This window comes from Microtus pennsylvanicus, chromosome 5 (assembly GCF_037038515.1).
Source record: "Microtus pennsylvanicus isolate mMicPen1 chromosome 5, mMicPen1.hap1, whole genome shotgun sequence".
Classification (NCBI taxonomy): Eukaryota; Metazoa; Chordata; class Mammalia; order Rodentia; family Cricetidae; genus Microtus; species Microtus pennsylvanicus.
In genome coordinates this window covers 22,666,781-22,693,468 of record NC_134583.1, presented here as the reverse complement: position 1 = coordinate 22,693,468, position 26,688 = coordinate 22,666,781, and the positions used below count along the sequence as shown (strand labels likewise).

General features: G+C 43.0%; 1 protein-coding gene across 1 annotated transcript in view; it reads right to left on the bottom strand.

The window, feature by feature from the left end:
* Positions 1 to 26,688, bottom strand: part of Dnajc5b (DnaJ heat shock protein family (Hsp40) member C5 beta) — a 45,434-nt gene that overhangs the window by 4,396 nt on the left and 14,350 nt on the right. Inside the window, exons 2-3 of the mRNA XM_075974639.1 lie at positions 12,743 to 12,956; positions 8,950 to 9,121 (exon numbers count right to left, since the gene is read on the bottom strand). Of these exons, the coding sequence (XP_075830754.1) occupies positions 8,950 to 9,121; positions 12,743 to 12,956 (386 nt within the window). The remainder of the gene's footprint in view (positions 1 to 8,949; positions 9,122 to 12,742; positions 12,957 to 26,688) is intronic.

Sequence of the window (26,688 nt, the reverse complement as noted above, 5' to 3'; positions counted from 1 at the left end):
CCCTTAGCCCTCATACACCAAGAGATAAGAACAAGAACATTCCTACCAGCTGTTTGTAATGGCAAATAAAGTGGAGTCTGCTCAGTGTTCATCACCAGTAGAATGAACGCTAAACTAGGGATGCTTTCTCAGAACATTTGAACAGTGAGAAGGAATCAATGAAATTCAGACAAATAGGTCCTGTGATTTAGATCGTGAGTTTCAAGGTGAGCCGAATGTGAGGCAAAGCCAGACTGATTGAAAATAGAAAGGTGTTCTGGGAGAGAGTCAAGCACACCAGCAAAGTGAATCTCTGCAGTATAGTGTTGAGTCTAGAAAGCTACAGAAAAATGTGTCTATACAAAGAGGCCATTCATTTAAAATTGAAAGATGTACAAAATAAAGCATTATGCTGGTTAGGAATATTAATATGATTGTGATACCAAAATTAATAGTAGGAACTGATAACCAACAGTTCAAGGCGGTTCCTTCTAAGGAGAGTAACGTGAACAGGAACGAATGCCGCAGATGAGGGTGACTTTATTTTCTCTGGTATGAAAAGTTAGGCCACAATATTTGCTTGTAGTTGTTTAATAAAAGCAATAACAATTAAAAGATCTGAAAAGTGAATTAAATTAAAAAACCTCAACCACATTTCACTGACTTGGGCTGGCACGCCCCCCTGCCTCATCAGCTAGCAGTGTGTGGCTTTCAATTAGCCAACAAAAGGCTGGAATAACTCCCACGTCCCACACTTCATATTTTGCTTTGCTTAGACCTATCACCCACTCACGCCCCCACTCCTTGCTTCTTGTCACTGGGGAGTGTTTCAGATGACAGATGCACAATTCACCATCTCCATATGGTGGTCAAATGTTTCCCGGGACCAAAATGGATGCCAGTGGCGCTGCTCTTTGCTGTCCCGTTCCCCTAGGTCCTGGTGACCACCAATCTATTTCCTCCTCCACGAAGTCAACAGTCCTGAGTATTTTCACCAGACTGGAATCCCAGTATACTTGTCTTTTGTGCCTAGCTTCTTTCACTTACGTCACATCCCTAGGCCTGGCTCTTCAGAGAGCGTACCGGCACTTCCCTCTGAGTCTCCACGCTTCTCTCTTGACCCCCTTTCCTTTCTTCTAGCTGTTCCTGGCACTTTTGCTCTTCTCAGGCAGACTGAGCATCCAACCACCCCTGCTGATTTTGATGGGTTGAGCCTTTCCTTGTATAAACACATCTTAGTTCAGAGCTCTTGGCAAATACTGTCTTCACCAAGCCATTACACCAATTCAATGGTAAAACCATTTGGTGGAGCCCCCTAATATGACTCCATCTGCCTTGCCTGACATATATAATAATATTCACTATCTTATCCTCTGGACTTAGGGAGGGACTGTACCAAATATTTCTTATATCAAGACATGTATCAAAGGCTTGCCATCTCCACAATCCCCCACATCTTGATCTTCTATGTTTGTACCTTGAATTTCACTTCACTGGGGAAGCTGTGCGAGCCAGAATCCAGGTCAAGCCCTTTACTGTCAAACACTTTGACAGGCCCCGTGTTTCTCTTCTGGTAGGTTTATTGTGCCTGCAAATTGGCGCTCTCTCTGTGTTTTCATGTTTAATATTTGCCTCTAAATCTTATTTGCTAGATTATAATCCTCAAGACTTCAGGAACCAGATCTGCTAATGTACTGTCAGAGAGATATGAAGTACTCAATAAATATTCGCTACGGAAAGATGATCTCAATCAACACACACACACATGCACGCACGCACGCACACACACACTTCTTAGTGGCTCTTGGCACCCAAACAGCAAAGGTGAACTCTGAGCTGCCTTGTTGGGGACAGTTCTGGGCTGGCTCACCCATCCTACAGTCCCTGGCCTGGTGCCTGAATGCTCCCTGTTGTCTTTGCACTGTTCTTAGACACCGGTTCCTCATTGCAGGGAAAAGGAGACTAAGTAAGGGGTACAGAAAGAGGGAGGATGAATTTCCATGTCCCCCGGTGCCCTTTCCTTGGACAGGCAGATGAGATGAAGCCATCAGCCTTCCGTGTGCAATGCGTGTCTCTTTGTCTTGGCGGAGAACAAGAGCCATATGGCTTCTTCGACTCAGTGGTTGTGGATTTATTTGAGTTCTATCCAGGTGAGTGGCAATAACAACTAAGCAATCAACATTTTTCTGTGCTCTGAATCATACTCTTTTAGATCCAAGGTCACTACTCTAAATTCTCCTCTCCTTTAGACACTCGACTCCGCCTCTTTTCATAGAAAGGAAGTCATCAATCTACAAGAAACTGTTAGTGTTTACCTGAACACTTTCGGTTGGGTTTAGTTCTATTGACTTTGACATAGAAGAGGAAAAAAAACAACTGAATTTATTCCTTATATTTTTAATGACTAGCTGCAATTTAGGTTTTTGTTTCTTTGATTCCTTGTTAAACATACAGAGAGGGAAGAAATAACATCACAGAATACGATTCTACCATAGCTGATGGAATTCAGATTCCTCTGTGGCCTTCAGATATCAAAGGAGTGCAGGATCTGAAAGGCCTATTTAGCCATGCCTCTCAAAAGTCCACAAATTGGAGCATCTAAATGTGAGCATGTGAGAGTAAGGGGCATAACGCTTCACTGTCTTAGCCCTTCAAAGACTAAAAGTCACCCAAGACGACAAGCTCTTTTGATATTGACTGACTTCTGAGAGCCTTACAGTCCTCCTAGGTTCAAACTGGGAGGGTATTTTGAGAAAAACAGGAGAACCCATTGGCGAACGCTCCAGTTGGCTGCAAATACTAAAGGGCCGCGCTCTTAGAACTGTCTACCCTTCATTTTTTAACCAGAGCGGCTGGGTAATATTCTTCAATAACATCTAAAGAAACAGAACAACCCAAACAACTCTCTCCCATCTGCCAGCAAGTCCCACCCAGCCACATCTTAGTAGAGACTTGTACCGTGTTTACAACTGCAAAGACCCTAACAGTTCGGCAGCGGCAGCAAACAGCGGGTGTGGATGAACTACACACATGACGAAAGTGTGCAAAGACAAAGCTGCGTGTGCAGAATCGGACTTGTTACGTCATCTCAAAGCCATCTGACTTGTTACGCCATCTCAAAGCCATCTGACTTGTTATGTCATCTCAAAGCCATCTGACTTGTTACGTCATCTCAAAGCCATCTGACTTGTTACGTCATCTCAAAGCCATCTGACTTGTTACGCCATCTCAAAGCCATCTGACTTGTTACGTCATCTCAAAGCCATCTGACTTGTTACGTCATCTCAAAGCCATCTGACTTGTTATGCCATCTCAAAGCCATCTGACTTGTTACGTCATCTCAAAGCCATCTGACTTGTTACGTCATCTCAAAGCCATCTGACTTGTTACGTCATCTCAAAGCCATCTGACTTGTTACGTCATCTCAAAGCCATCTGACTTGTTATGCCATCTCAAAGCCATCTGACTTGTTACGTCATCTCAAAGCCATCTGACTTGTTACGTCATCTCAAAGCCATCTGACTTGTTACGTCATCTCAAAGCCATCTGACTTGTTATGTCATCTCAAAGCCATCTGACTTGTTACGTCATCTCAAAGCCATCTGACTTGTTACGTCATCTCAAAGCCATCTGACTTGTTACGTCATCTCAAAGCCATCAGACTTCTTATGCCATCTTCTTAAAGGCGTCAACATTTCTAATACTTTTAAAGATGAGTCAATGAGTAGAAAGGATTTGATATTTCAAATTTAGATTTTTTTTTACAAATTAAGAAATATAACATTTTATAATGCATTTTAAAGGTGAAATTTGAAGGGGTTAATCACGTAATTCAACCAGAAACGTACTTTTCTAGTTAATTCCTAATCTTTTCCCTCCCCCTTCTTGTGGTATTTTCTTTCTCTTTCTTTCTTTCAACTATTTGAGGTTTCATACATGCATATAGAATGTTTTGATCAAATCCATCACTCCCCTCCAACCCCTCCCAGCTCTTCTCTCTGTCAACCCATGGATCACACTTAGTGACCCCATACGTGCACGTGGATGCAGGTCCATCTGCTAGAGCAGTTCTCAAACTCCCTGTTGTGACCTCTTTGGGGTCAAATGACCCTTTCACAGCAGTTGCCTAAGACTGTCAAAAAAACACACATGTTTACATTATGATCCATAACAGTTGTAAAATTACATTTATGAAACAGCAGCAAAAAATAATGTTATGGTTGGGGTCCCCACAACACGAGGAACTGTGTTAAAGGGCGGCAGCATCGGGAAGTTTGGGAACCACTGCTCTAGAGCCTGACACCATCTCTCCAAGGCTCACAGGTCATTGCTGAAGAGAGGTTGGGAAGATTCTAAGAGCCAGAAGGGAGGACTTTTTGCAGGAAAACAATATTTTCTGGGCTTGACAGGACCGTTGCTTATATGAACTCACAGAGGGTATGGCTGCCTTTACAAGATTTGTACAAGATTAAGCCATTCACGGAGGATGGGGAGGATCATGAAGTCCCAGCTCTTGCTAACTCCTGGTCTCTTTTTGGTTGGTATAGTAAAGTGTAAGAGAAAAGTCCAGCTATAAAAGTTAACTTTTATAGCCTCATATAAGTTTTATTATACTTCAACATTTCTGGATGAAGAAATAACAAGAGCAAGAAATGCTGTCTTTTTAAAAAAAAAAAATCAGTATTCATGCCCACTAAAAAGTAAATGTCCAGCTTTCTCCTTCATTTATGGGCCAAACTTCTAAGCATAGGATAACCGGATGTACGACAGATGAACCCTATCAGTCCATACACTATTCTGTATTATCTCAATTAGCTTCCGCTTCCTGCTCCTTCCCAGGGAAATGCATTCAGTATCACCACCATTCGGACCACAGACCAGAAAACAGTTCTCAGATAGGGTCTGGTTTTCTACCTTACCGTCCTCAATTTGCGTTAAAATCGCCAGTAGGCTACACACGTCTCTGAATTAGTGAGGTGTAACTCTGAACCCCGCTATTCCAAGTACCACACAGGAAGCACAGATCCGCCACCAGGTGCTTGCACTAGGGAACAATGGTGGATTCAGTGCACAGCAGATGCGACTTCAGAAGCCCCAGAGACCCTTTCCAATGCAGAACCTTCTAAGGGTCTATTTCTACAGACTGGGATCAAAAGACATTTTAAAAAATCAAAATCAGTAGAAGCCCTGTCTCTTTCCACGCTGGCTTTTTTCATGGCATCTCTTTCTGACAACAGACCTAGTAAGAGATTTGGTCAAAGGAAGACTGAATTGAAGATGAGTTTTGCTTAAGTTCAGTGGGACTTGATTTTGTGGTTTGGAGCAAGTCTGGTTATAGCTCATTGCTACCTACACAGGTGTAGGGATGGCTTAAAGAGCTGCTACAGCTCACTATGCCAACCCATGTCCCGGGAGAATGTTAAAACCCACGCCAGAGCCTGTGACACATCATATGTGAGTGTCCTCTAAACTCTGACCCCAGGGCACTAGGTGTCGTGATGCCAACAAGCTTCAAAATATACAGAATGAAGAAGCTGTCTGTGGAAACAGCTTCTAAATTGTACATCTTACGTAAATCAAGTAAACTAGACAGGTTTCCCAAATTTTGCAATTATCTCTAATCTTATAAAACACTGTTAACTTGAGTTGTAAAGTTAGAAGAAACTTTTCTAATTCACCAATAATAAAAAAAGTAAATTTTGGTCAAATACAGTAAAGGCAGAATTATTTTTATATTTTCTACAGAAAATGATATAGCACATTTATGCTATATGAATATGTAATCAAACAATATACAGCTATAGGAAAATACCATATGGTTGAGCTGGGTATCTCATAATTGTGCTTTTTCCCCATTTTGTGACATGCATGGTATTTGTCCATTTTTAAGCCCATTAATTTGTTGTGATTTCTTTCTCTCATTTTAAGCAAATACTCACGTTCAGAACTTTGTGTGTTTAAGAGGCCTACCCAGACTATATAAACTCCAGGACCATAAAACCTGGGTCATGTAAGATCTTTCAAATACTTATAAATAAGAGCAGGCTGTTCCTTTGTGTTGAGGATCCTTTAACACTGTGGGATAGGATGACGGATCTGACCTCTGTGATGGAGTCTGCAGCTTTGGAGCTTCAGAACAGCGAGGCAAGCACAGACCCATCACCAATCACCCAGCAGGGAGGAACCCTGGGGAGGACCTGGCACCTCGTCTAAGTTTCCGTTCCAGAGAAGAGATTTTCTACCAAGGTCTACTGCAATGACCTGCTGGAGTCTTCTCCAGCAGAGCAAGGGCAGTGAGACTTTTTGGGTACGCGTGGACACTGGACTCAGCAGGTCTGGGTTCAATTCACCTGTGTTAGGTTTTCCCACTACAAACGAAAAGCTAGGAATTACAAGTGCAATGGCCTGTCTCAAGACACCACAGTGAAAAACTCTTTGCTTTGCATTCTGACTTTAAACACTGTAAAAATCAATTCAGCCCAGAATAAAAAGAAGGAAGATGAAAACGTTAAGACAACATCAGTGCAGAAGCTGACTTTCTCCTCTCCCTGTTTTGTCAGTGGCCGAGTATTGGGCTGACAGATTGGGGTAATGGGGAGATAGATCATAGGTAAATGGAGCCAGTAATCCCTGACACGGTATTGTAATGCTGCACCCCCAGAGACATCACACCATACCCCAGAGACCACCCGTGTACCCCATCTCTTCCCTTGTAGGAACTGCCATTTCAGTTTTATTAAAAGTCAGTTTACTGGTTTTCCAGGGAAGTTACACCCAGAGAAAAGGAGTTGTAGCCACAGAAATGATGTGTGGCCACCTCCTTCACAAGAGCCTATGTGACCCCTGCCCTGTAAGCGTCACTTGTGAGCACGCTGTGACGCAGACCCCACCTCCCCCCAATGAGAAGGCCTTTCCATGCAATTAGCACTGCTTAATTCATTTGCTAGCATCCTGCATGCCTGTCCCTTCTGTGCATGCTCATTTAAAGGTTGAACATTTGTCACTGTCTATACCAAATAACAGGAAAAGTACAATCAGTGTATTTCACCGTCAGGCCACAGTTCGGTTCCAATATAAGTGACATGAAATGACCAGACTACTTTTAGTTGCTGGATGACTGTGCCCATAGCAAGATGTTACAGTTAGTAGGAAAACAAAACAGAAAATGACAACAAAAACCAAACCTAAACAAATGAACAAAAAGCTCTCTGCCCTCTCTGAGCTCCCAATTCTGAGTCTGAGATTCAGTACTAGTCACATGATTAAAGACACCCTTTCGCTGGAGTCTGGATGGTTCACGCACCCCAGATGTTACTTAGCATCACATCTGACGGGACACACAGGCATACAGAAGCCTTTAAGTAGTCTCTGGTGCTGTTTCAGTGTGACCAGAGAACCATAGGAGAGACCATTCTGGTTCCCAGAATTGCTGAAAACAGTGGCTTCTTTCAATTATCAAGTAATCCCTTTCATTGTTTGGGGGACGTAGGAGTAGGATTTAGTGATAAATTCTGCACCTCAAGATGATAACATATTCCACAGGAACAAAAGACGGTGAGAATGGCTTCAAGACAATATAATGACTGGCTTGATCCTAGATGGCTTAAACAAAGACATCGTCCAAAGACTGCAAAATATCTCTGGTGTTTTGAATTCGGTGAGATCTTTCTTTACAGTTTTTTTCTGGCTAGTATGAACTTGAAGAATGAAGTAATACAGTGCAGAGATGTGTGCACACAGATGGATAGACAGAGGTGGCTGGGCAGAGAGGAGATGTGTGCACACACACAGACAGACAGACAGAGGTGGCTGGGCAGAGAGATGTGTGCACACAGATGGATAGACAGAGGTGGCTGGGCAGAGAGGAGATGTGTGCACACACACAGACAGACAGACAGAGGTGGCTGGGCAGAGAGGAGATGTGTGCACACAGACAGACAGACAGACAGAGGTGGCTGGGCAGAGAGGAGATGTGTGCACACACACAGACAGACAGAAATGTTTGAGCAAGCTGAGTTCATTCTTCACAATGCTTTGAGGCTATCTTTGAGTGTGCATGTGAGCAAAGAAAAGGAGGAGTCTCACTCCTGTTCCACTCCCAGATCATCACGCAACAATACAAAGAACAGTCAAGGCTGTGGCTTCTCAGTCCTGTGTATTTCAATGGGTATCCTAAAGACTGAAGTGTATCTCTGGGGAGCAAGTTCTACCTTAGCTTGTTGTGGAATATTAGTCTAAGATGTGCTACATGTGTTATGGAATGTTTGTTCAAAGATGCAAAGATGTGTTGCATTCTTTTATGTTGCATTTGTTGAACTCTATGAAGCTGTGTTACTTTTCCTGTCTAAAGCACCTGATTGGTCTAATAAATAGCTGCCAATAGCTAGGCAGGAGAGAGAAAGAGTCGGGGCTGCCAGGCAGAGAGAACAAATAGAAGAGGGAGGAGAGAGAAAAGGAGGAGAGGAGGTGCCAGGAGCTAGTGACCTAGCCACACAGTCAGCCATAGGGTAAGAAGTAAAGAAAGACATACAGAACAGAGAAAGGTAAAGTCAGAGGCCAAAGGTAGACTGGATAATTTAAGAAAAGCTGGCTAGAAACAAGCCATGCTACATTCCAGCATTAATAAGTAAAATAACTCTCCATGTATTTATTTGGGAACTGGGTGGTGGGGTCCTGAAGACTCTCACCCGAACTTCCCAGAACCCAGAACCAGTTTCTCTTGTAAAGAGATGGTGAACTGTACTTGCCTTACGACATCAGGGGTGTTTAATAATTTCTCTCTAATAATGTTAAATTTAACCTTTCTCTAAGGTCAGTCAAGGTCAATGCCCCTCATCTTCTCCCAGATATCCACCCAGCTGATAGTCTTGGCGGAGTGACCCTGTATGGCCACTGCGCCTGTTACTTTAGTAAGACCTAGCACCCACTTCAATCTGTACCATGGCGCCCGTGCCCTCTACGCTCAACTACCTTCTTTCATGTCAGTTCTGATTTGTTCCTCAAGGTCTTCTGGTGACACGTAGAAGTCCTCTTCTGGCGCCGATGACTTTGGCCGACAGTGTCCACAACAACAGTTGCAGCAGCAGCAAAGGCAGCAGCAAAAATAGCAGCCTGTCAGGAGGCCGATGATGATGAACAGGGTCTAGGGTAAACAGAGAGGCCAAACTCTGAGGGAGGGGCACGGAGAGGAGGAGGGCAACCCCAGAAACAAAGTCTGTAGCTGTGTACCCGAGAGACCCGAGAGACTGAAAGACATCTCGGCACACCGTGCATGCCACACACTCGCCCTTAGCCTCATCCCTGTGGGAACCCATCTTTTACGTTCCATTCTCACGAACGTTTACACAAATGAAACCTGGAGGAAATTACTTTCAGTCAGAGCCATGAAGTCCAGCACTTTCTTCCTTTTTCTTAGGCTGTTGTGGGTGCTAAGAGTGAGGAAAGGAAAACAGAACCCAAACCAACTACTGGACAGAATACCCACTGGCCACGTGAACTAGTCCTGCTGTCTTATTCAATGGAAGTCAGTTACCATCACGAAAGCGCTGCAGGATGATGCTCCCTGCACTTCCTCCCCTGCTGCCCCACACTGTTAGTAACCTGGTCCTGCATAGCCTTTCCAGACCCCTCCCTCCTCACTCCCTTCCCTGTTTGGGTCAGAGGACTTTGTGGGTTCTGCTCAGTGTCTCTGGTGTCACTTCAAGAACCTCCTCTTGGCAGCTCCACGTCCACCCTTGTTCCCTTTCACTCCACCCTGTGAGGTTGCTGAAGTGAGCTATAAGAGAAACCCTTGCTCTCCGGAGCTCTTGCAGGGGGTTCCTGCCAACTCTCTAGGCACCAGCACAACCCTGTTCCTGCCATACAGCTCGACTCTGCACGTGGATTGGCTTGCTTAGACATCCCTGCCCTTTCTTCAGTTAATATCCACCTGTTGTCTAAGAGCACCTCAAATTCCCCTTTATTGTGTCTTCCCTGATTCCGCTTCAAAACAGGGACCACCTAACCATCGCAGCCCAGCTGTGTGCCATACCGACTTAGACGGCTACTCCATTCTTGCTGACAGTTGAACAGACTGGCTGACAGCCCTGTCTCATTATATCAGGCTGCGTGCCTTACAGGCTCCCACCAACAGTCATCCTGCAACCCCATGTGTCTGGTGGATTAGAACCTGACATGTTGCAGACACCCAGTTCCTCCCTAATTAACGAGTATACAAAACAATAGGCAAACAGACATTGGTGCCTCCCAGGGAACAGCACCAAGATTTCCCTACAAGCTCAAATGCCTTGCTCATTAAACACGATACACACTCTTGATTTCCCCAATCTGAAATTCCAAGGAAACCACTTTTTTTGTCAACTGAGAAAAATCAAATTTGCTATAATACGTAAAGAAGCTTGTACATCTTCCATCTTAATGCAGATTTTATATAATCAGTGAGTGGGGGGTGGGGCATGGATAAAGATGACGTGTGTACACACACACTTCTTCAGATACCTAAGAAGAATCCAGTGCTAACACCCCCACCTTCCTTCCCCTCCCTCACTTTCCCATCTTCTCACCATGGCTCCAGAAATGGGGTGGAGTCTGACGATGGCTTGCGGAGGGGGACCTCAGTCACACACATTGGCAGTGTCTTTGCTATGTGTGCTGTATGATTTTACCATCTTAAGGAAATTTAAAACCCCCACTTGGTGTGGGAGATCCTTCTGTCTATGTGTTCCTTTTATTGGTTAATGAATAAAGAAACTGGCTTGGCCTATAGCAAGGTAGAACTTAGCTAGGTGCAGAAAACTAAACTGAATGCTGGGAGAAAGAAGGCGGAGTCAGTGAGAAGCCATGTAGCCCCTTCGGAGACAGATGCCTGAACTTTACCGGGTAAGCCACAGCCATGTGGCGATACACAGATTACTAGAAATGGGTTAAATTAAGATGTAAGACTTGGCTAATAAGAAGTTAGAGCTAATAGGCCAAGCAGTGATTTAAATAATATGGTTTCTGTGTGATTATTTTGGGAGTCTGGGCAGCCAGGAAACAAACACGTGGTCTCCCTACTATACCTACTTGCCTCCAAAACCCCCGTGAGCATTCCCCAGGCATGGCCTTGAGGACCTCTGCCCTTCACCTACACTTTCTTTTGCTCTGCTACTTCCATACTGTTCTCTGAAAATCTCCTTTTCATCCCAACTCTGCTTCCTTCTCCAGGGAAATTGCCTTGTGTGGGAAACAGCCTTCCTTCATCCCTTACCACATTTACTCCCCTATTAGATACTAGCAGGTACCTGGCATTTTTTTTAAATGCACATCTTGATGGTACACTGACTCATTCGTAAGAAGTATATTTAATGCCACTTTGACGAGCATGGTACAACTGAGCTTTGGTACAGCAGAAAAGGAAAGTATACCTCTTTTTTAAGAGAGTCATGCCTGTAATTGCTTAACGTCACATATCTTTGCTACAGAGTGGATGAGGCTTGTCTATAGGGATTTTAATCAGTTTCTTCAGTTTCCTGGACATGACAATCCATTCTCCTCTTTAGGCAGACAAGATATAATATTGAGTCTGGTAAATGTGTGTGGTTAGTGGGCCTGCAGATTCTCCTTCCCATGGGAACAGTGTCATGCCTGGAAGAAAGGGTCCCAGGCAACCCCACAAAAGCCTGCTTGGTTATATGAGTGCTAGTCTGCTCTCACCAATGACTTGGTCAGAATGTCCCTTCTCATACTGTGCTCCAAATCCACACAGTACCATCTCTATCCCAGGACCCCCACAGAGAAAGGTCAGTGGGGATCTAGGAAAGCTAGAAGGCTGCAAGTGGGGCTTTGTGGCACAGACTGTCTCTTCCAGCTTACCTCCAAAACATCCTCTCTCGATTACCAAATTCTTCAATATAGGAAAGTGAGTAGGAGAAAATGGCAATCAAATTTCTACTCAACATGAATCCTGCCTTTTCTGAAGATTGGGGTTCTTAAAAAAATTATTATTTACCACAACTTACATGAAGGTCAACTGCCCACAAAATAATTAATAGACCATATGTATGTTCTATATATAAAATAGTTTTTTATCAGAAATATTAAAATTAATAAAAATATAAATATACCACTACCAAATATACATACATTGGAGTTCCTGGGAAAAGAAGATCACTACTACAATTCTGATTTCTTAAGTCTTTATATTGTTTTTTTTTCTTAACCAGGTATCTATCAGTTTCTCTCTCCCTCATCAATTCCCAGTACTCTACTACTTAATTCTCACCTTTCCCCACATTGTCATCTCTGCTACCTCAAGGCGACTCCAGCTGAGCCTGTGAGATAATTACCACTCATTCTCCTAGGTATTGTCTTTGCTGATGTAGCCTAAGCTATAGATAGTAAAGTACACGGGCTAAATTTGTCTTATAATAATTTATTAAATAGTTGTCACACTAATAAATTATTTTGGTTTTTGAGCAATGAGTCAGTTCTTAATTAGTCACCGCAGGAGAAGAGGGGAGCAGTCAGAATTAACCTGGAGCTCCAAACTCAAATATAATTAACGTCTAGAAGTCTGTTAAGTCATGTTGGATTTCATAATTAATTGATGGGCTGAAGAAAAATGGTCCCCAAATAACAGCTTTCAGTGGAAGTGATGTCTCATTTTATTTACAAGAGTTTAATAGAAGGAAGGATGATCTTCCTTTGAGATAGGTTCTTAAAAGGATGAAGAATACTGTGATCTTCCAGGAAATTGTTTTTGAAGAAAAAAAAAGCGATTTACCTTTGCCCACCAACTTGACAGCATGAAGTATGTGTTAACGTTTTCGTCTCCAAATTGCTCAGCCACATAGAGCCCCAGCGATCCATACTTGTCATATATGTTTCTTTTGGATGGGTCGGTGAGGACTGCATGGGCGTTGTTGATTTCTTTAAACTTCTCAGCAGCAGACGCGTCATCTGGGTTCTTGTCTGGATGGTATCGCAGGGCTAATTTTCTTTCAAAATTAAAAGTAAGTAGAGAAAGCATTAGCTGTTTATCAAAAATTACAATATCATTTTATAAAAGACAGGTTCATTTGTTCATCTTTTATTCATACACATATCGGGGGGTGCTAAGTTTCATATTCTTGGCAACTTGCCTAAAATATAAGTTCTTATTGAAGGATGTCATTTGTTCCCGGTGTGCAGAAACAATCAGATTGTTTCTCCCTCCACATCCTCAAAGGAATTGTCACCAGGGGAATAAAAGCTGTGCCTGAAACAGTTTACTACTGGCAAAGGAAGGTGGCTGCAGACTGCCACAAGGCATGGAGGTCTCCTAAATCATATTACCATGAACAAATATTAGGGTCCCTTCTTAAGTCCCTATGTGCCTTTATCACCTTTTATCTTTCTAAACAAACTCATGATTTCTTTTGCTTCCAAGAACACAGCTGACTTCTTTCCACTGAGTTCTTTTCACTTCTAACAGTCTGGGCATATATAATTGTGGGTATAAGACTCTTCCTCCCTCCCATGGCGATTATAATGATGATCCTGAGGACATGGCCCGTGTTCTGTGTTGGGAGATGTCTGAGATATGATAAGCAACCTGTAAAATGGGTTTAACAAGCCAGCCTTGTGGCCTCCTATCCTATAGCCCTTCTCTCTCTTCCCTCAAAAATCAATTCACATGATTCAAATGATCAAAGCCATGTTCAAAATCGAGTCTTCACTTCTTTTCTCCACTAAACAGTCAATCATGTGACTATTAGTTAAAATACCACGTCTCTTCCCCCTCCTCTGCCCAATCTGGGTGCGCACAAGTGCCAAGCACTGCAGTCTACTGAACTGATTCAGACACAATGGCGGCCCATTTTAATGCTATAATAAAGTCCAAATGCAGAACAGAAGAGTCACAAATTAAAACCAACCTGTGAACTGAAAACCCACACCTATTTTAGACATTAAAATTTGCTGATTGAGAAGTGGATGGATATCCACACAAGCTAAGGATCAAGGATGCTTTACTTTGTTTTGTTTTCAAGGCAGGATTTTTCTGTAGCTTTGGAACCTGTCCTGAAACGGGCTCTTGTAGATCAGGCTGGCCTCGAACACACAGAGATTCACCTGTCTCTGCCTCCCAAGTGCTGGGACTAAAGGCGTGTGCCACCACCCGGAAGGATCAAGGATGCTTAAGAAGCACCAAAATGCTTGAAAATGTAAGTCAAGGTATATAATCCATTCTAACCCTCAACTCAGAATAAATAAGAGAATAACCAGAGTTTATTAGTTTAAGTTTGGCTGACCAACATGCTTTTTGGTTTGCTCGTTTTTTTTGTTTTTTTTTTTGTTTTTTTTTGCTTTCAGAGATGTTTGGAGTACCGTTAAGTTCTTACAGCTGCAACTACTGGTGTTGTGGTTTTTAAATGCAGAATTGATAAGAAAGTCTTTATTCCTAGCCCAACATGCTTGCCTTGTTGTTTTTGAACTTTTTCAATGTTTACTGTATGCCACCACTGTGAGCTTGGTATAAATATTCTCACAACAAGCACGAGAAAGGAATTACAATGATCCCATTTTATACATGGGAATGCACAGATGCTGAAAAATTAAGTATCTTGCCCAGCATCACACAGTTAAAAGTCATATCTAGGCTCAAAACATGGACAATTTGATTCTTAGTCCGTGTGCTCTTATTTGCATTCTGCTGTATTGGGAATCTTATAATTAAAATTTAAAATTTTTTGGCTTTAGTCTATGTGACATGAGAGACTACCAGAATATTATGAGATCATCTGTATACCCAACTTTATCTCAAGGAGGCTTATGTAGTCTGAAAGATGGGTAAGACAAAAGTGGGCAATTGCTTCTTGGGCCTTTGTGGTGGTTCAGGCAGTTGTTCCATGGTAGAGGGTGATGATTTGGATGTGAGGATGAAAGACAGATGAGGAAGATAGCAAATTCAGCCTGAGCAAACAGCTGTTTAATGAGCTAGCAAGGGACTCTTTGTAGTGAGAAAGTTTTGATGGGGTCTAAAAGTCCTATTTTGGACACTTGAGATACCTGTCAAAATTCTAAGGGGATCTAGAGAGTTGTGAGTCCAGAGTTCAGGAGGAAGATACTGTAAGAGACACATATTGGGAAGTTCTCAGTAGGCAGGTGATAATTATGTTCATGAAATTGCAAGGGTGGTATGGGAAGTTGTTCTGTATATGTGTTGCTTTTATTGGTTAATGAATAAAGCTGTTTTGACCAGTGGCTTATCAGAATAGAGCTAGGTGGGAAAAGTAAACTGAATGCTGGGAGGAAGAAGGCGGAGTCAATGAGAAGCCATGTAGCCACAGCTGCCACTAGAGACTGTTGATAATTGCCAGTAGGCCACAACCTCATGGTGATGCACAGACTAATGGAGATGGGTTAGGATATAAGAGCTAGATAGCAATACACTTAAGCTATTGGCCAAACAGTATTGCAAATAATATAGTTTCTGTGTGTTTATTGCAAGACCAGGCAGGATAGAAGCCTCCCTGAACAATTGGTGCACCAATGTGGGGCTGACTAAATCACGTAAAACCTGAGAAAGCTTGGAAAGGAATTCTAGACACAAAAGAACAGAGTTAAGAATGACTTTTTGGTCGCAGCATTTTCTTGAGTGGGCTCTAGAATCAAGCAGAGGCATGGTTCCTTTAAGAGAGGTCTTCCTGATTTAGCAGTATCAGAAAAAAATCTATGCAGTTTTGAAACAGTGGCTTCCTGGTCCATGCTGCCAGCATGAACTCTTTCAGGAGGCCAAGCACTTGAATGGTGTTTGTGGGCAGCATGCTGCAAGTTATTCAGTGGTAACATGAGCCAATTGGTTACCAGAGTTGAGGTGGTGAGCATGGCTCTCACTCAACAGTCTCAGAGGCAGTGAATGGACCTCTACCATATAGGACTGGGAAGAGCCAAAAGGCAAAGCAGCCTAACCACACTACATTGTTTTTATGAAGCAGTCTTCATCAGAAAAGGATTATAGATATGCAATAAAGACAGATTCAGATAAAAAAAAAACTCTAAATGGGTCACAGTGTTGGATAAATGTATGTACGCTTGGGAGAGAGAAGAAAAATAATACAAACAGTTATAAAAGGAAGTAAATGATTATAAAAAACAAAGTCTTTAAAGAGACACAGTTCAGTCATAGATTAAAGAGGTAAAGAAAACCACGCCACATAAAGATGGAAAATACACAGAGAGTATGGATTATGTATATTATTATGTTTTCCTTAATTTTTTTGACTGTGAAGGAGCTAAGTACAGAGAGATGTTTCATTGTGACAGCTGCTAAGCTAAACCAACATATATACTTTAAAGGTGTCTTGATTCCAAAATTTGAGTCTAAGAATATGATGCTTTAAAAAATAGGTTCTTCTTTTATTTCCACGGAGGATGAGAATCTGTGGATTTCTTTCAGAATAATGTGGTTTGATGGACCAAGATCCCCCAAAAGGTCACCATGAACACCCCCAAAAATTACTTTGCCAAACAAAAAGCAGGAAACAGTTTGGAGACAACTACACCCAAATTCACTAAATGATTGTTTATGTTTGTTTACATTTAACAGGGGATATGCTATAGATATGAATACTTTGCATTGGTATGGATCTTGGTCTATTGACACAAATTTAAGCTCAATTTTGTTACATGTATATTTCTGCTCTTGATTAAGGTATTGTATTTGTACAGCTCACTTAAAAATGTAATTATAATTAAGAAATATAGGTTAATAAATAATTATCTATAAAAGTCAAGCTTCTAGACATGTTAGCTAGGTTTACCAGATATATAGAGATACATTTTAGTTAGACAGACATTCTTCAAATCTTTCAGAGACCTTCAGAATATGTAATTTAAAATGTTTTAATAACTTTGGACTTTTCATGACAATGAGACACATTACTCCTGGCAACACTAATTACTTCAAGAGGAAGATGGGCATTGAAGAGCTCCTTATAAAGTTTGTTAGCCATTTGGGCAGAAAGTGCTCTTGCATGAACTGTTTAACTGGACATGCAGGACCCACAGAAAAATGACTACTGAAGTTGCCTAAAGAAGGTGAGACAGTCCTTTGAGGTTCCTGCTTCATGAAAGAGTCTGCCAGCCATTTTGCAGGATACAGAAGAAAGCAACTGATGAACCTTGCCAATACAAGGCATAAGAGATCTTCAAATTCCCTGCTTCATGGGAATGTCTACTGGATACTATGGGCCTGTAGGCTGAAGATAAATTCCCCATGGTACAGAAGAACTTTGGGTGACTGTCTAACAGCAAGATGTCTCTGCCAATTCCAGAGTTTTGGAAGTTGCTTACAATGCACTTTTTGTTTACTTAGGTAATATTATATTCTTCTGGAATCTTTGATGGAGTTGAAGAATAGATAGCTATAATTTTCCTTAGTTATGATAAAATATAAAGTAGATATAAATATTTCAACTTTAATTCTTGGTGGACAACTGTTTTGTTACATGTAATTTTACTGTGTTAAAGTTAAAACCTTCCTTTTAGTTTATACAGAAAAGGAGAAATGGTGTGGGAAGACCTTCTATATATCTTGTACTTTTATTGGTTAATGAATAAAGCTGTTTTGGCCAGTGGCTTAGCAGAATAGAGCTAGGTGGGAAAACTAAACTGAATGCTGGGAGAAAGAAGGCGGAGTCAATGAGAAGCCATGTAGCCACCACCAGGGACAGATGCCTCCATTCAAGCCCACCAAAACTTTACCAGTAGGCCATGACCTCATGGTGATGCATAGGCTAATGGAGATGGATTAGTTTAGGGTATAAGAGCTAGCTAGCAATATGCTTAAGCTATTGGCCAAACAGTATTGCAAATAATATAGTTTCTGTGCATTTATAGAATAACAAGGTAGGACAGAAGCCTCCCCCAACACAAGGGAGTCCAAAGAAAGTGATCCAAAAAGTTCAAAGACAGCCTTGGGATAGGATTGAAGAAAAAACATCCATGTAGGGTGGGCTCACTTTATGGAGGCCCAAAAATGTGAGCCTATTCCATTCCACCTTGTCTGAAGATTAAAGAGTTTGAGCTCTCTCAAGGTTGTTGACAACAGCTGTAGCTACACAACCTGACATAGGGTGTGGTTACTTGGTGTTTTGGACATTAAGATGGCCCATAGAGGTGTATTCTCTCCACCCTGACCAAAGGTCAGAGAATTCAAGCTTACTTGAATTCTGCTCCTTCTTTTGAATTAAGAGGTTTGATCTAGGGAGGGGCTGCCCTCAGGATACTTGGTCTAGGATTCACTGCCTAAACAACAAAATGCTTTTCTCAAGAATTAATGTCTTAATATCTCTAGTATTGGGGAAAGTAACTATTCTGGTTGACCTTTGTAACACGTTAAAGCCTTCTTTTGTTTTCTCTTTCCTTTTGTATTGGAGTGTAAAAGTGTAGGGAAAATTAAATACCGGCTGGCGAACTCAGGATTCAGAACTCAGTATGCAGGGGACTGAGTGGCCCTCCTGATACTAGGTTATGTCTCTGTAATTTTTTCTTGTCTCTGTTCCTCCTACTTAATGTTTTCTAATCCTCACACTCCTACCCTGAAACATATAAACCCACCATTGCTAGGGTCATGACAAAAATCACCCCCAAAAAGGTGGCCTCTGACATACGCAGCCCAATAAGCTTTATGAAGAGTTTACAATCCCAACACCCAAGAGGCCAAGATAGGAAAGTCTTGAGTTCAAATCAGTCTGTCTCAAAAACCAAAAACATTTTAAAACAGACAATAAAAAACAAGGATCAATGAAACAGGAAAAATCTGGACAGATGCACAGTCTTAGGTCTTAGGATCCAAGGGAAGAAGGTATTTCAGGGAGGAGTAATCCTTGAGGCTGCTGATGCTGGGAGGTTGTGAAAACGGAGGCTCAGAAGTGACCACTTGATTTAATGACCTGATATCCCCTTGACACACACACGCACACACACACATGTGCGCACGAGTGCACACATGAGAGGGGGGTTCTAGAAGAGGGAAAGTAAAGGTAAAAAAGAGTAGAAAATGGGAAAATGGAAGGTAACAACCAAAATTCACAGTGCTTATGGCTGTAAACAGAATTACAGGCAGCTACTTGCTTATTAAAAATATATCTATATGGTGCACCCACCCACTGAGACGTTGGGGCTGATTTAATGGGAGCTCACCAAGGCCAGCTGAACTGCAACTGATGGAGCATGTGGTCAAACCAGACTCTCTGAATGTGGCAGACAATGAGTGCTGACTAAGGAGCCAAAACAATGGCACTAGGTTTTGATCCTGCTGTATGTACTGGCTTTGTGGGAGCCTAGTCTGTTTGGATGCTCACCTTCCTAGACCTGGATGGAGGGGGGAGGACTTCATACAGGGCAGGGAACCCTGACTGCTCTTTGGACTGGAGAGGGAGGGGGAGGAGAAGTAGGGAGATAGGGGAGGGAAATGGGAGGTGGGGAGGAGGTGGAAATTTTTAATAATAATATAAAGATAAAAAATAAAAAAAGAATTCGAGGAAAAATATATATTTATAGATTACTTATATGTTTCTACTGAAATATCTTGAAGCTCTTTGTTCTTTTGGAACATCTGGAAATTCAGGTTTTGTTGCCTTAAATGACCTGTTACTGAGCCAGAGGGCATTGGAGAAGATGGAAGAAACTTCCTCAGAATAAGCACAGTGCTCATTGTCTCTGTCTCTCAAGTGGATGCTTCAGGCACATGTGTCTTTAAGGCATAGTATTTCTGCACTTCTCACTGTGTGCAGTTTCTCCAGGTTAGTTCCCAAGATACCACATGTTATCCAACCAAATGGAAGGGCTGTGGCCTCTGCCCAGAAGGGAAAAATTCCTTGGAAAATGGTTCTGCTATGCCTTGCCCCATTGCCAGGCTTCAGTGGAACACTGCACACCCTCCGCAGGCTATGCCAGAAGCCTGGCTTCCTGTCATTTTTCACCCTGTTGGACCGTTGTCAGCTCACAAGTGCAGATGCAATCCATTTATCATGCTCCTTTAACAATGGCATTGGCTGATTGGAGAGCTGGACTGCCTCCATTTGTAGCAAGTCCAAGCCCTGGTGTTTTGACTCCTCTTGGCAGACACTCTTGGCTCCGCGATTCCTTGGCACAGATGGCAAAGCAGGGACAGCTGCCAAAATTACACAACTGCTCAAGCAGGTGAAGTCATGAAGTCACTGAGTGTCCCACCTTCTTGGGAATTATCTACAGAGCAAGCAAACATGTAGTGGGTTTCCTCAAGGGTTGAGGAAAGCTTGGACTACGTTTAAATGGAGTAACCACCTGTTTGTGTTAAAGGTATTTCTTGCCATTACTAATTTTACATGTAAAAATGGCATGGTATTCAACTAGAATGTGAGCCTTCATTGCCAACTCTCTCTTGCTTTCTAAAAGTGCCCCATTAGGGAGATAAATAGGCTACAGCCTACACTCTCAGATGAGACCTACTTCCTGCTCTCACCAGCCTTGGGTCTCCTGGGCAGACCCTGGCTGATTACCCCCACTCTCCCTCCATAGGTTGGAATGTCAGAGGAGAACTTTTGGGGAGTCTGCAGCCACATTCCACTGTGGCACGCTGTCTCCAGCTGCCTTTTTCCCTTTCCTCATGTCTCCCTTTCCTCAGTTTCTTTCTGCTGCTTATCATTCAAAGATCCCTTATTTTCTTTTGGACCACAAAACTTGTGCCCTTTCTGATCTTGCATAAATCTACCTGCACACTGCTGTAAAGGAGATGGAGCCACTGATTTCTTCCTGTATTCTAGAACTGTTAAAACTACCCCCATAGTAGAGCCAACTGGGTGACAGCCAGCGCCACCTGGGCTTCTTGTTTCATTTTGTTTTGTTTAGACATCTTTTTTTTTTTAAAAAAAATTTGTATTGGACTTTGTTTTTGTTTTGATTCTTTTTGTGCGGGGAGTTTGTTTGTTTTTTTTGAGAGAGAGAGAGAATGTGTTGCATGGTAGGGGTAGAATACAAACATGAAATTAGGCAGGGAGGATTGGGAGAGCAGAAAAACTGATAAAACTATTGTGTATTAGAAAACTTAATTAGAAAAATATAGTACCACCGGGTGGTGATGGAGCACACTGTTAATCCCAGCACTTAGAAGGCAGAGGCAGTCAGGTCTCTAGTTCATGATTAGCCTGGTCTATAAAGTGAGTTCCAGGATGGCCAGTGCTACACACAGAAAAACCCAAAAAGGGGGGAGCAGAGAAAGAAAGAAGAAGAAAAATATAGACCAGGCTATAATAAAGAGTAAAACCTGAGATTATGTTAGAGAAAGATCCGTTTTCTAGAGAAGGTTACCTGTGGTGAGATTGAGATCTACAAAGGTGAGCTACCATAAGCAGTTTGCAGAATTAGAAACCTACAAATCATGTGACCATGGAATAGTTTGTGAAGCTGTATGTGATCGCAAAGAATCAAGACCCCTGTGATGTCTTGGATTCTGGGGAGGTGATGTGGGATTCTCCTTTGTATTCTGTGAATAGGATTGGTTAATTAATAAAGGAAACTGGCTTGGCCTAATAGGGCAAAAGGATAGAGGTAGGCAGGAAAACTAAACAGAATGCTGGGAGAAAGAGGGCAGAGCCAGAGAAAAGCCATGTAGCCTGCGGGAGACAGATGACCGGACCTTTACCCAGTAAGCCACAGTCCCATGGCAATACACAGATTATTAAAAATGGGTTAAACTGAGATGCAAGAGTTAGCCAATAAGAAGTTAATAGCTCTAACTTCTTATTGGGCCAAGCAGTGTTTAAAATAATATAGTTTCTGTGTGGTTATTTTGGTTCTGGGCAGCTGGGATGAACAAGTGGTCTCCTACTACAGGGAAGCCCAAGTGAAGATACAGAAAACTCTTTCCCTGGCATCTGGGATGAATGAGCATTTTAATGTTTGTCGTTTTGAGTCTGTCTATGCCTATATAAACTATGTCTCTATCTATATATGTTTTATATGCATTCATATATTCATATATGTATAATATGATTTACGATAAAACTGATCATATATTATATATAACTACATATAGAAAGAGACTTTTGGAAATGGTATATTTCTGTTTTTTAAATCCTTAGTTTGGCTTTTAAAATATTTATAGTATCTAAGAAAATACTCTCTTTGTACAGCATATGAAGCTTGCCGGTTATTTATACTGACACATTTACTCCTTTATTGCATTGTTAATGATGGTATCTTTAGGGGAATACTATTGTTTAATGATTCTTCCTCTGGATTTCTTTCTTTCTTTCTTTTTTTTTCCTCCAAAACAAGGCTTCTCTGTAGCTTTGAAGCCTGTTCCGGAACTAGTTCTTGTAGACCAGGCTGTCCTCGAACTCACAGAGATCCGCCTGCCTCTGCCTCCCAAGTGCTGGGATTAAAGGCGTGCGCCACCACTGCCCGGCATCTCTAGATTTCTGGAATCCGTGATATCCCGTTGACTGACTTAGTCATCTCTTGGCACCTTAGAGAGCAGTTCTGCTCCAGGTGGGCAAAGTATAGGGCAGGAAAGTGAGTTCCTGGCTCAGCATCCAGCACAGGGAACAAAGTTCTCTGGGCAATCTGGGTCTTCTGCATTTCAGCATAAATGTGATAAAATTCATAACTTGTGGAGACTTTCAGTGCAAACTCTCATTCTTGCTGTTCATCCTTTTAATCATAGTTGTTTTGAAATCCACATCTGCTAATTCGAACATCTGAAGCTCCCATGGTCCCCTTACCTCACTTCTAACTCTGTTGTCTTGCCTTTTATAATTTCTGTGTGATAATATGAAATAATTTAATTAAAATTAATATTGTCAGAAGCAATTTGAAGATCAATATGTACTCTTACACCACAGAGCGTTTCACATCCTACTTCTAGACATCTGGGGGACCACCTTTACCCAATATAACAAATCAAGATTGTCTTCATGACAGAGGTATCAAAAAGTTTAGGGGTAGCCCATAGGTGCTGCTTCGATGACCCACTTCTAGCAGCCTACAAAAGGGGTTAAAGTTTAATGCCCTTAGAACACTAGTACTTTATCTACTTACAATCTTATAGTCAGACAGGACTATATGGGAACAGTCATTCTCAGCTCTCCTTGCCATTCCTGGGCAGTTCAGCTGAGTACCCCTCCATGTGGTTTCCCACAGACTGAAGAGGACTCTATTAGAGAAGTCAGATTTCCTAAAGTATTTGTGTAAACCAGATTGCAAAATAGAAGCAGGTAGGCCATCTCAAGATTTGAAACTTTGTACATGGTTTTTCTATTTTTAGGTAAACTCACTCATAGCCCAGGCTGACCTTAAACTCAGTAGGTAGTCAAGAATGGCCTTGAACTCCTGATCCTCCTGCCTCTGCCTCTCACATTCTGGGATAACCAGTACCACACCATCACTTCTGACACATTGGTGAAAAGGACTCAGAGCCCTAGCCCTGATTCAAGAAGTCACCACGGGGTCAACTTTACTGAGGTCTAACGATGGTGTTCCAGCCACAGATGGTTTGCTTCCTGGGTTGTGTACTCTAGAGTCTCAATACAATTTCAGAGTTCCCATCTTTGGGCCCTTTAGGCAGTTTTTCTCTTTTGACGCCTTCTCAGCCACACAGCCTCTGTCCCCTCAGATCATAGTGTGGTCAGTAGCTCTTCCCTCTCAAATGCTTCCAAGACACTTATTTCCTCTCGGTTCTTCCTGTTTCTCTCACTGGCAGGGAGAAGAACCGGTAGGGATTACTTAGCCAGGAATGGCCAGGAACTTCCGGATTATCTTCTTCCAACTCTTTGTTAATCGCAGAACTTCCTTGCCTGCCTGTTGGCCCCTGGCTCTTCCTTCACTGCAGCTGAGACCCATTAGCTCAAAGCCTGCCAAAGCCAAAGGCAAATTTTTATACATCCAATTATCTTAAAAATAGCCCAAACAAGCAGCCTTTTAGCCACTTGGAGCCTTCCTATTTTACACTTCCTGCAAGAACTCCCGGGCATCTGCTGGCCATTGACACCACGGGGCTTTGAGTCTCAGCCTCAAGGCCTGGTGGAGTTCTCTGACCAGTGACTCTGCTGTGGGCTGAGTGAAATTGTTCTTTCTGACCCTCTCTGCCCTTGGGGTTCCCTAGCCCTTGTCTTTCAGCATGGTGCTCCCCTAGCTGTTAGCTTGTGAAACTTGCACAGGAAGGACTGTTTCAGGCACAATCTTGTCCAAGTACCAGGCAGTCAACGGCTTTGGCTACCTATCATGGCCGTATCTTCCCTTGTTTGGTTCTCAAACTCCCAGAACCCCGTCCAAGCACATTATGCGTTGCAGCCTGGTCAACAGCCCTAGACACAAGAAGGTTTACTGCCATGGACTGCTGGTAAGAGACTGGAATGAGAAGGCTTCAGGCAAGCAGGCACCATGGGACCCGAGCAGTATAAGGACATCATAAGGACAAATTAGAAAGGACAGGGCGCTGTTTGGCTTAGTATTGAGCAGACACAGATGCCAAACACACCCCTGCTGTGTGATGGTTTCTGGGGCACCTGCTACCGTGAGGCATGACTCAAGTGTTTGGACCATCAGGAGCCGCGGGGGCAGGCTAGAGGCCACATACACAGCCCTGCGACTTCCCCGCAGACGCGATGGCTGAGCGGTCCGCCCCACTACTGTTAAAGCAGGTGCCCTAGTTTTGCGGGATCCACAGTCACATTTGAGAGTCAGACAGTGTGGTGGGAGACAAGGACAGGAAGGAGCCAAAGTCATTTGTGTCTGAGACTCGGTCTCTTCTTTCCTGTAAAACTGTATCAGGAGTCAAGGGCTGCCCTCTAGCGGCAGCTGAGATGGTGGTGCCATTGTGTCTGAGATGTTCATGATCTTTTAAATCATGAGCGGTTTAACATAGGCTTTCCAAAAGTTCAAATGCCTATTGGGGGTACTGGGCTACAGTTTGCTGGTTGTTCTTCTATGGCATTCTCAGACCTAGATCTTACTTTCCCTGGTAAAATATAATACACTGGAGTATCGATACCAGCATATTAGATAAATGTGTGACCAATTCTGTAAGCTTCTTTCTACGGTGGATGTGGAACTGCTAATCTGAGAAAGGGGCCCTGAACTTCAGATGCCGCTAAGATCTCGGTATGCTGTAAATAATAATCCCTTGTCCCCGCCTCAGCTTGCTGAGAGTCTGCTGGTTGCATAGGTTTATCTACCTCTGTAAATGGAACAAGCCGCCAACAATTTCTGGGCCTCTAACTTCACCGATAGCTAGAAGGAAAAGACATTCTTTTCTCAGGCCAATAAGCTCAGCTGAACTGTGACTGCCAAGGGTCAAGAACACTAGGATGGAGGAGACAGTGCACCTCCTCCTCAGCTTGGCACCCGTGTTTCCTGCTTCCACCTGCAGCTCCCACCAGTACTAGCGAGAGTGCTCAGCACGCTGAGACTGCTGCTCCCTTCTGGACTGAGCTGCAGTGATAGGGAGCGAGCGCATGGCTCCCTGTGGGTCCTAGTGTCGGTAGCTGGCCTAGCTGGCAGCACGCAAAATCTCTCAGCCTTTCTTCTTCAAAACCCTTCGGTGCAAAAACACACACCATCGTCCTCTCATGCGACACTGGGTCAAGCTCTCATTTCAAACTGCCCCCCGCCCCACAACGCCCTTTTAAAACACAACAGGACCTTTTCTTACATACTGGAGGTCTTGTTGACTTGATCTCTGAGCATCATAGACATACACTGGAACCCTTCTCAAGACCTACCAAATTCCTCAAACAATTTTCTGCCATACCCCCAAGAAGATGACTGAGGCCACAGCCTCTATTTCTAGGCTTAGCAGCAACGTTGGACAAGATTTCACAACCCTGTGAACAACAAGCGATAAAAGTCAACAATTCCCCCTTGGCTAGTCTCCCGTGAGATTCTCCTGTCAATATTCAGCTTCACTAAACTCCTCCTCATGTCCCCACAAAAGATGTCCAGACCTCAATTCCCTCACCAACTTTCAACAGACACCCACCTCTGACTCAGGAAGTGTGGAAAGATTGTCAGGAAGAAACAATTCACACTCTTCCACCTCCACAGTTCTGAGGGGTTACACCAGTGTCTCCCCTCCTCTCAGCGTGTTGTCCTCTCGGCTCACCTGAGTGAGTCCTAAAGCATCTCTGGCTTCCGCTCCCAACTTTAGTGTTTTCCATACTATCTCTACTGGTCCCTCCTCCTCAGCAACAGAACCTGCCTAGTGCACATTTTAAGGTCAACCATCTCTCTTCCCACTTTATGTCCTCTGTTGTTGTTATTCTTATGATGATGATGATGATAATGATGATGACTGTCCCTGAGTTCAACTAGTGCTGACTATGTGCGCATGGTGTGGGAACATCCAGGGGGGCATGGGCAACCTGCAAGTGGCCACATCTCCAAAGAAAAAGACTCTTCCTACCTCAGCAGCCATCAGCTGGCAATAGCTCCTGGCTGGGGCTGGAGCTTAAGAACCCTTATTCCCTAGTTCATCCCATTCTCTACCATCTTTCCGTGATATTTAGAGATGTTGTCCCCCATTGGCCAGGGATACAATGACAATTAGTTGCCTACACACGTTTCCACAAGCCATGTCCCGTCCTGGTACTGCTTAGCAGGATTGGGTAGATTCTAGTAAGCCTTCCAGAAAGCCTCTAGACAGATCAACCAAGACCACTCCTTTGCAAATAAGATTCTTTCCCCCCTGATCATTCTGGTACCCAAATT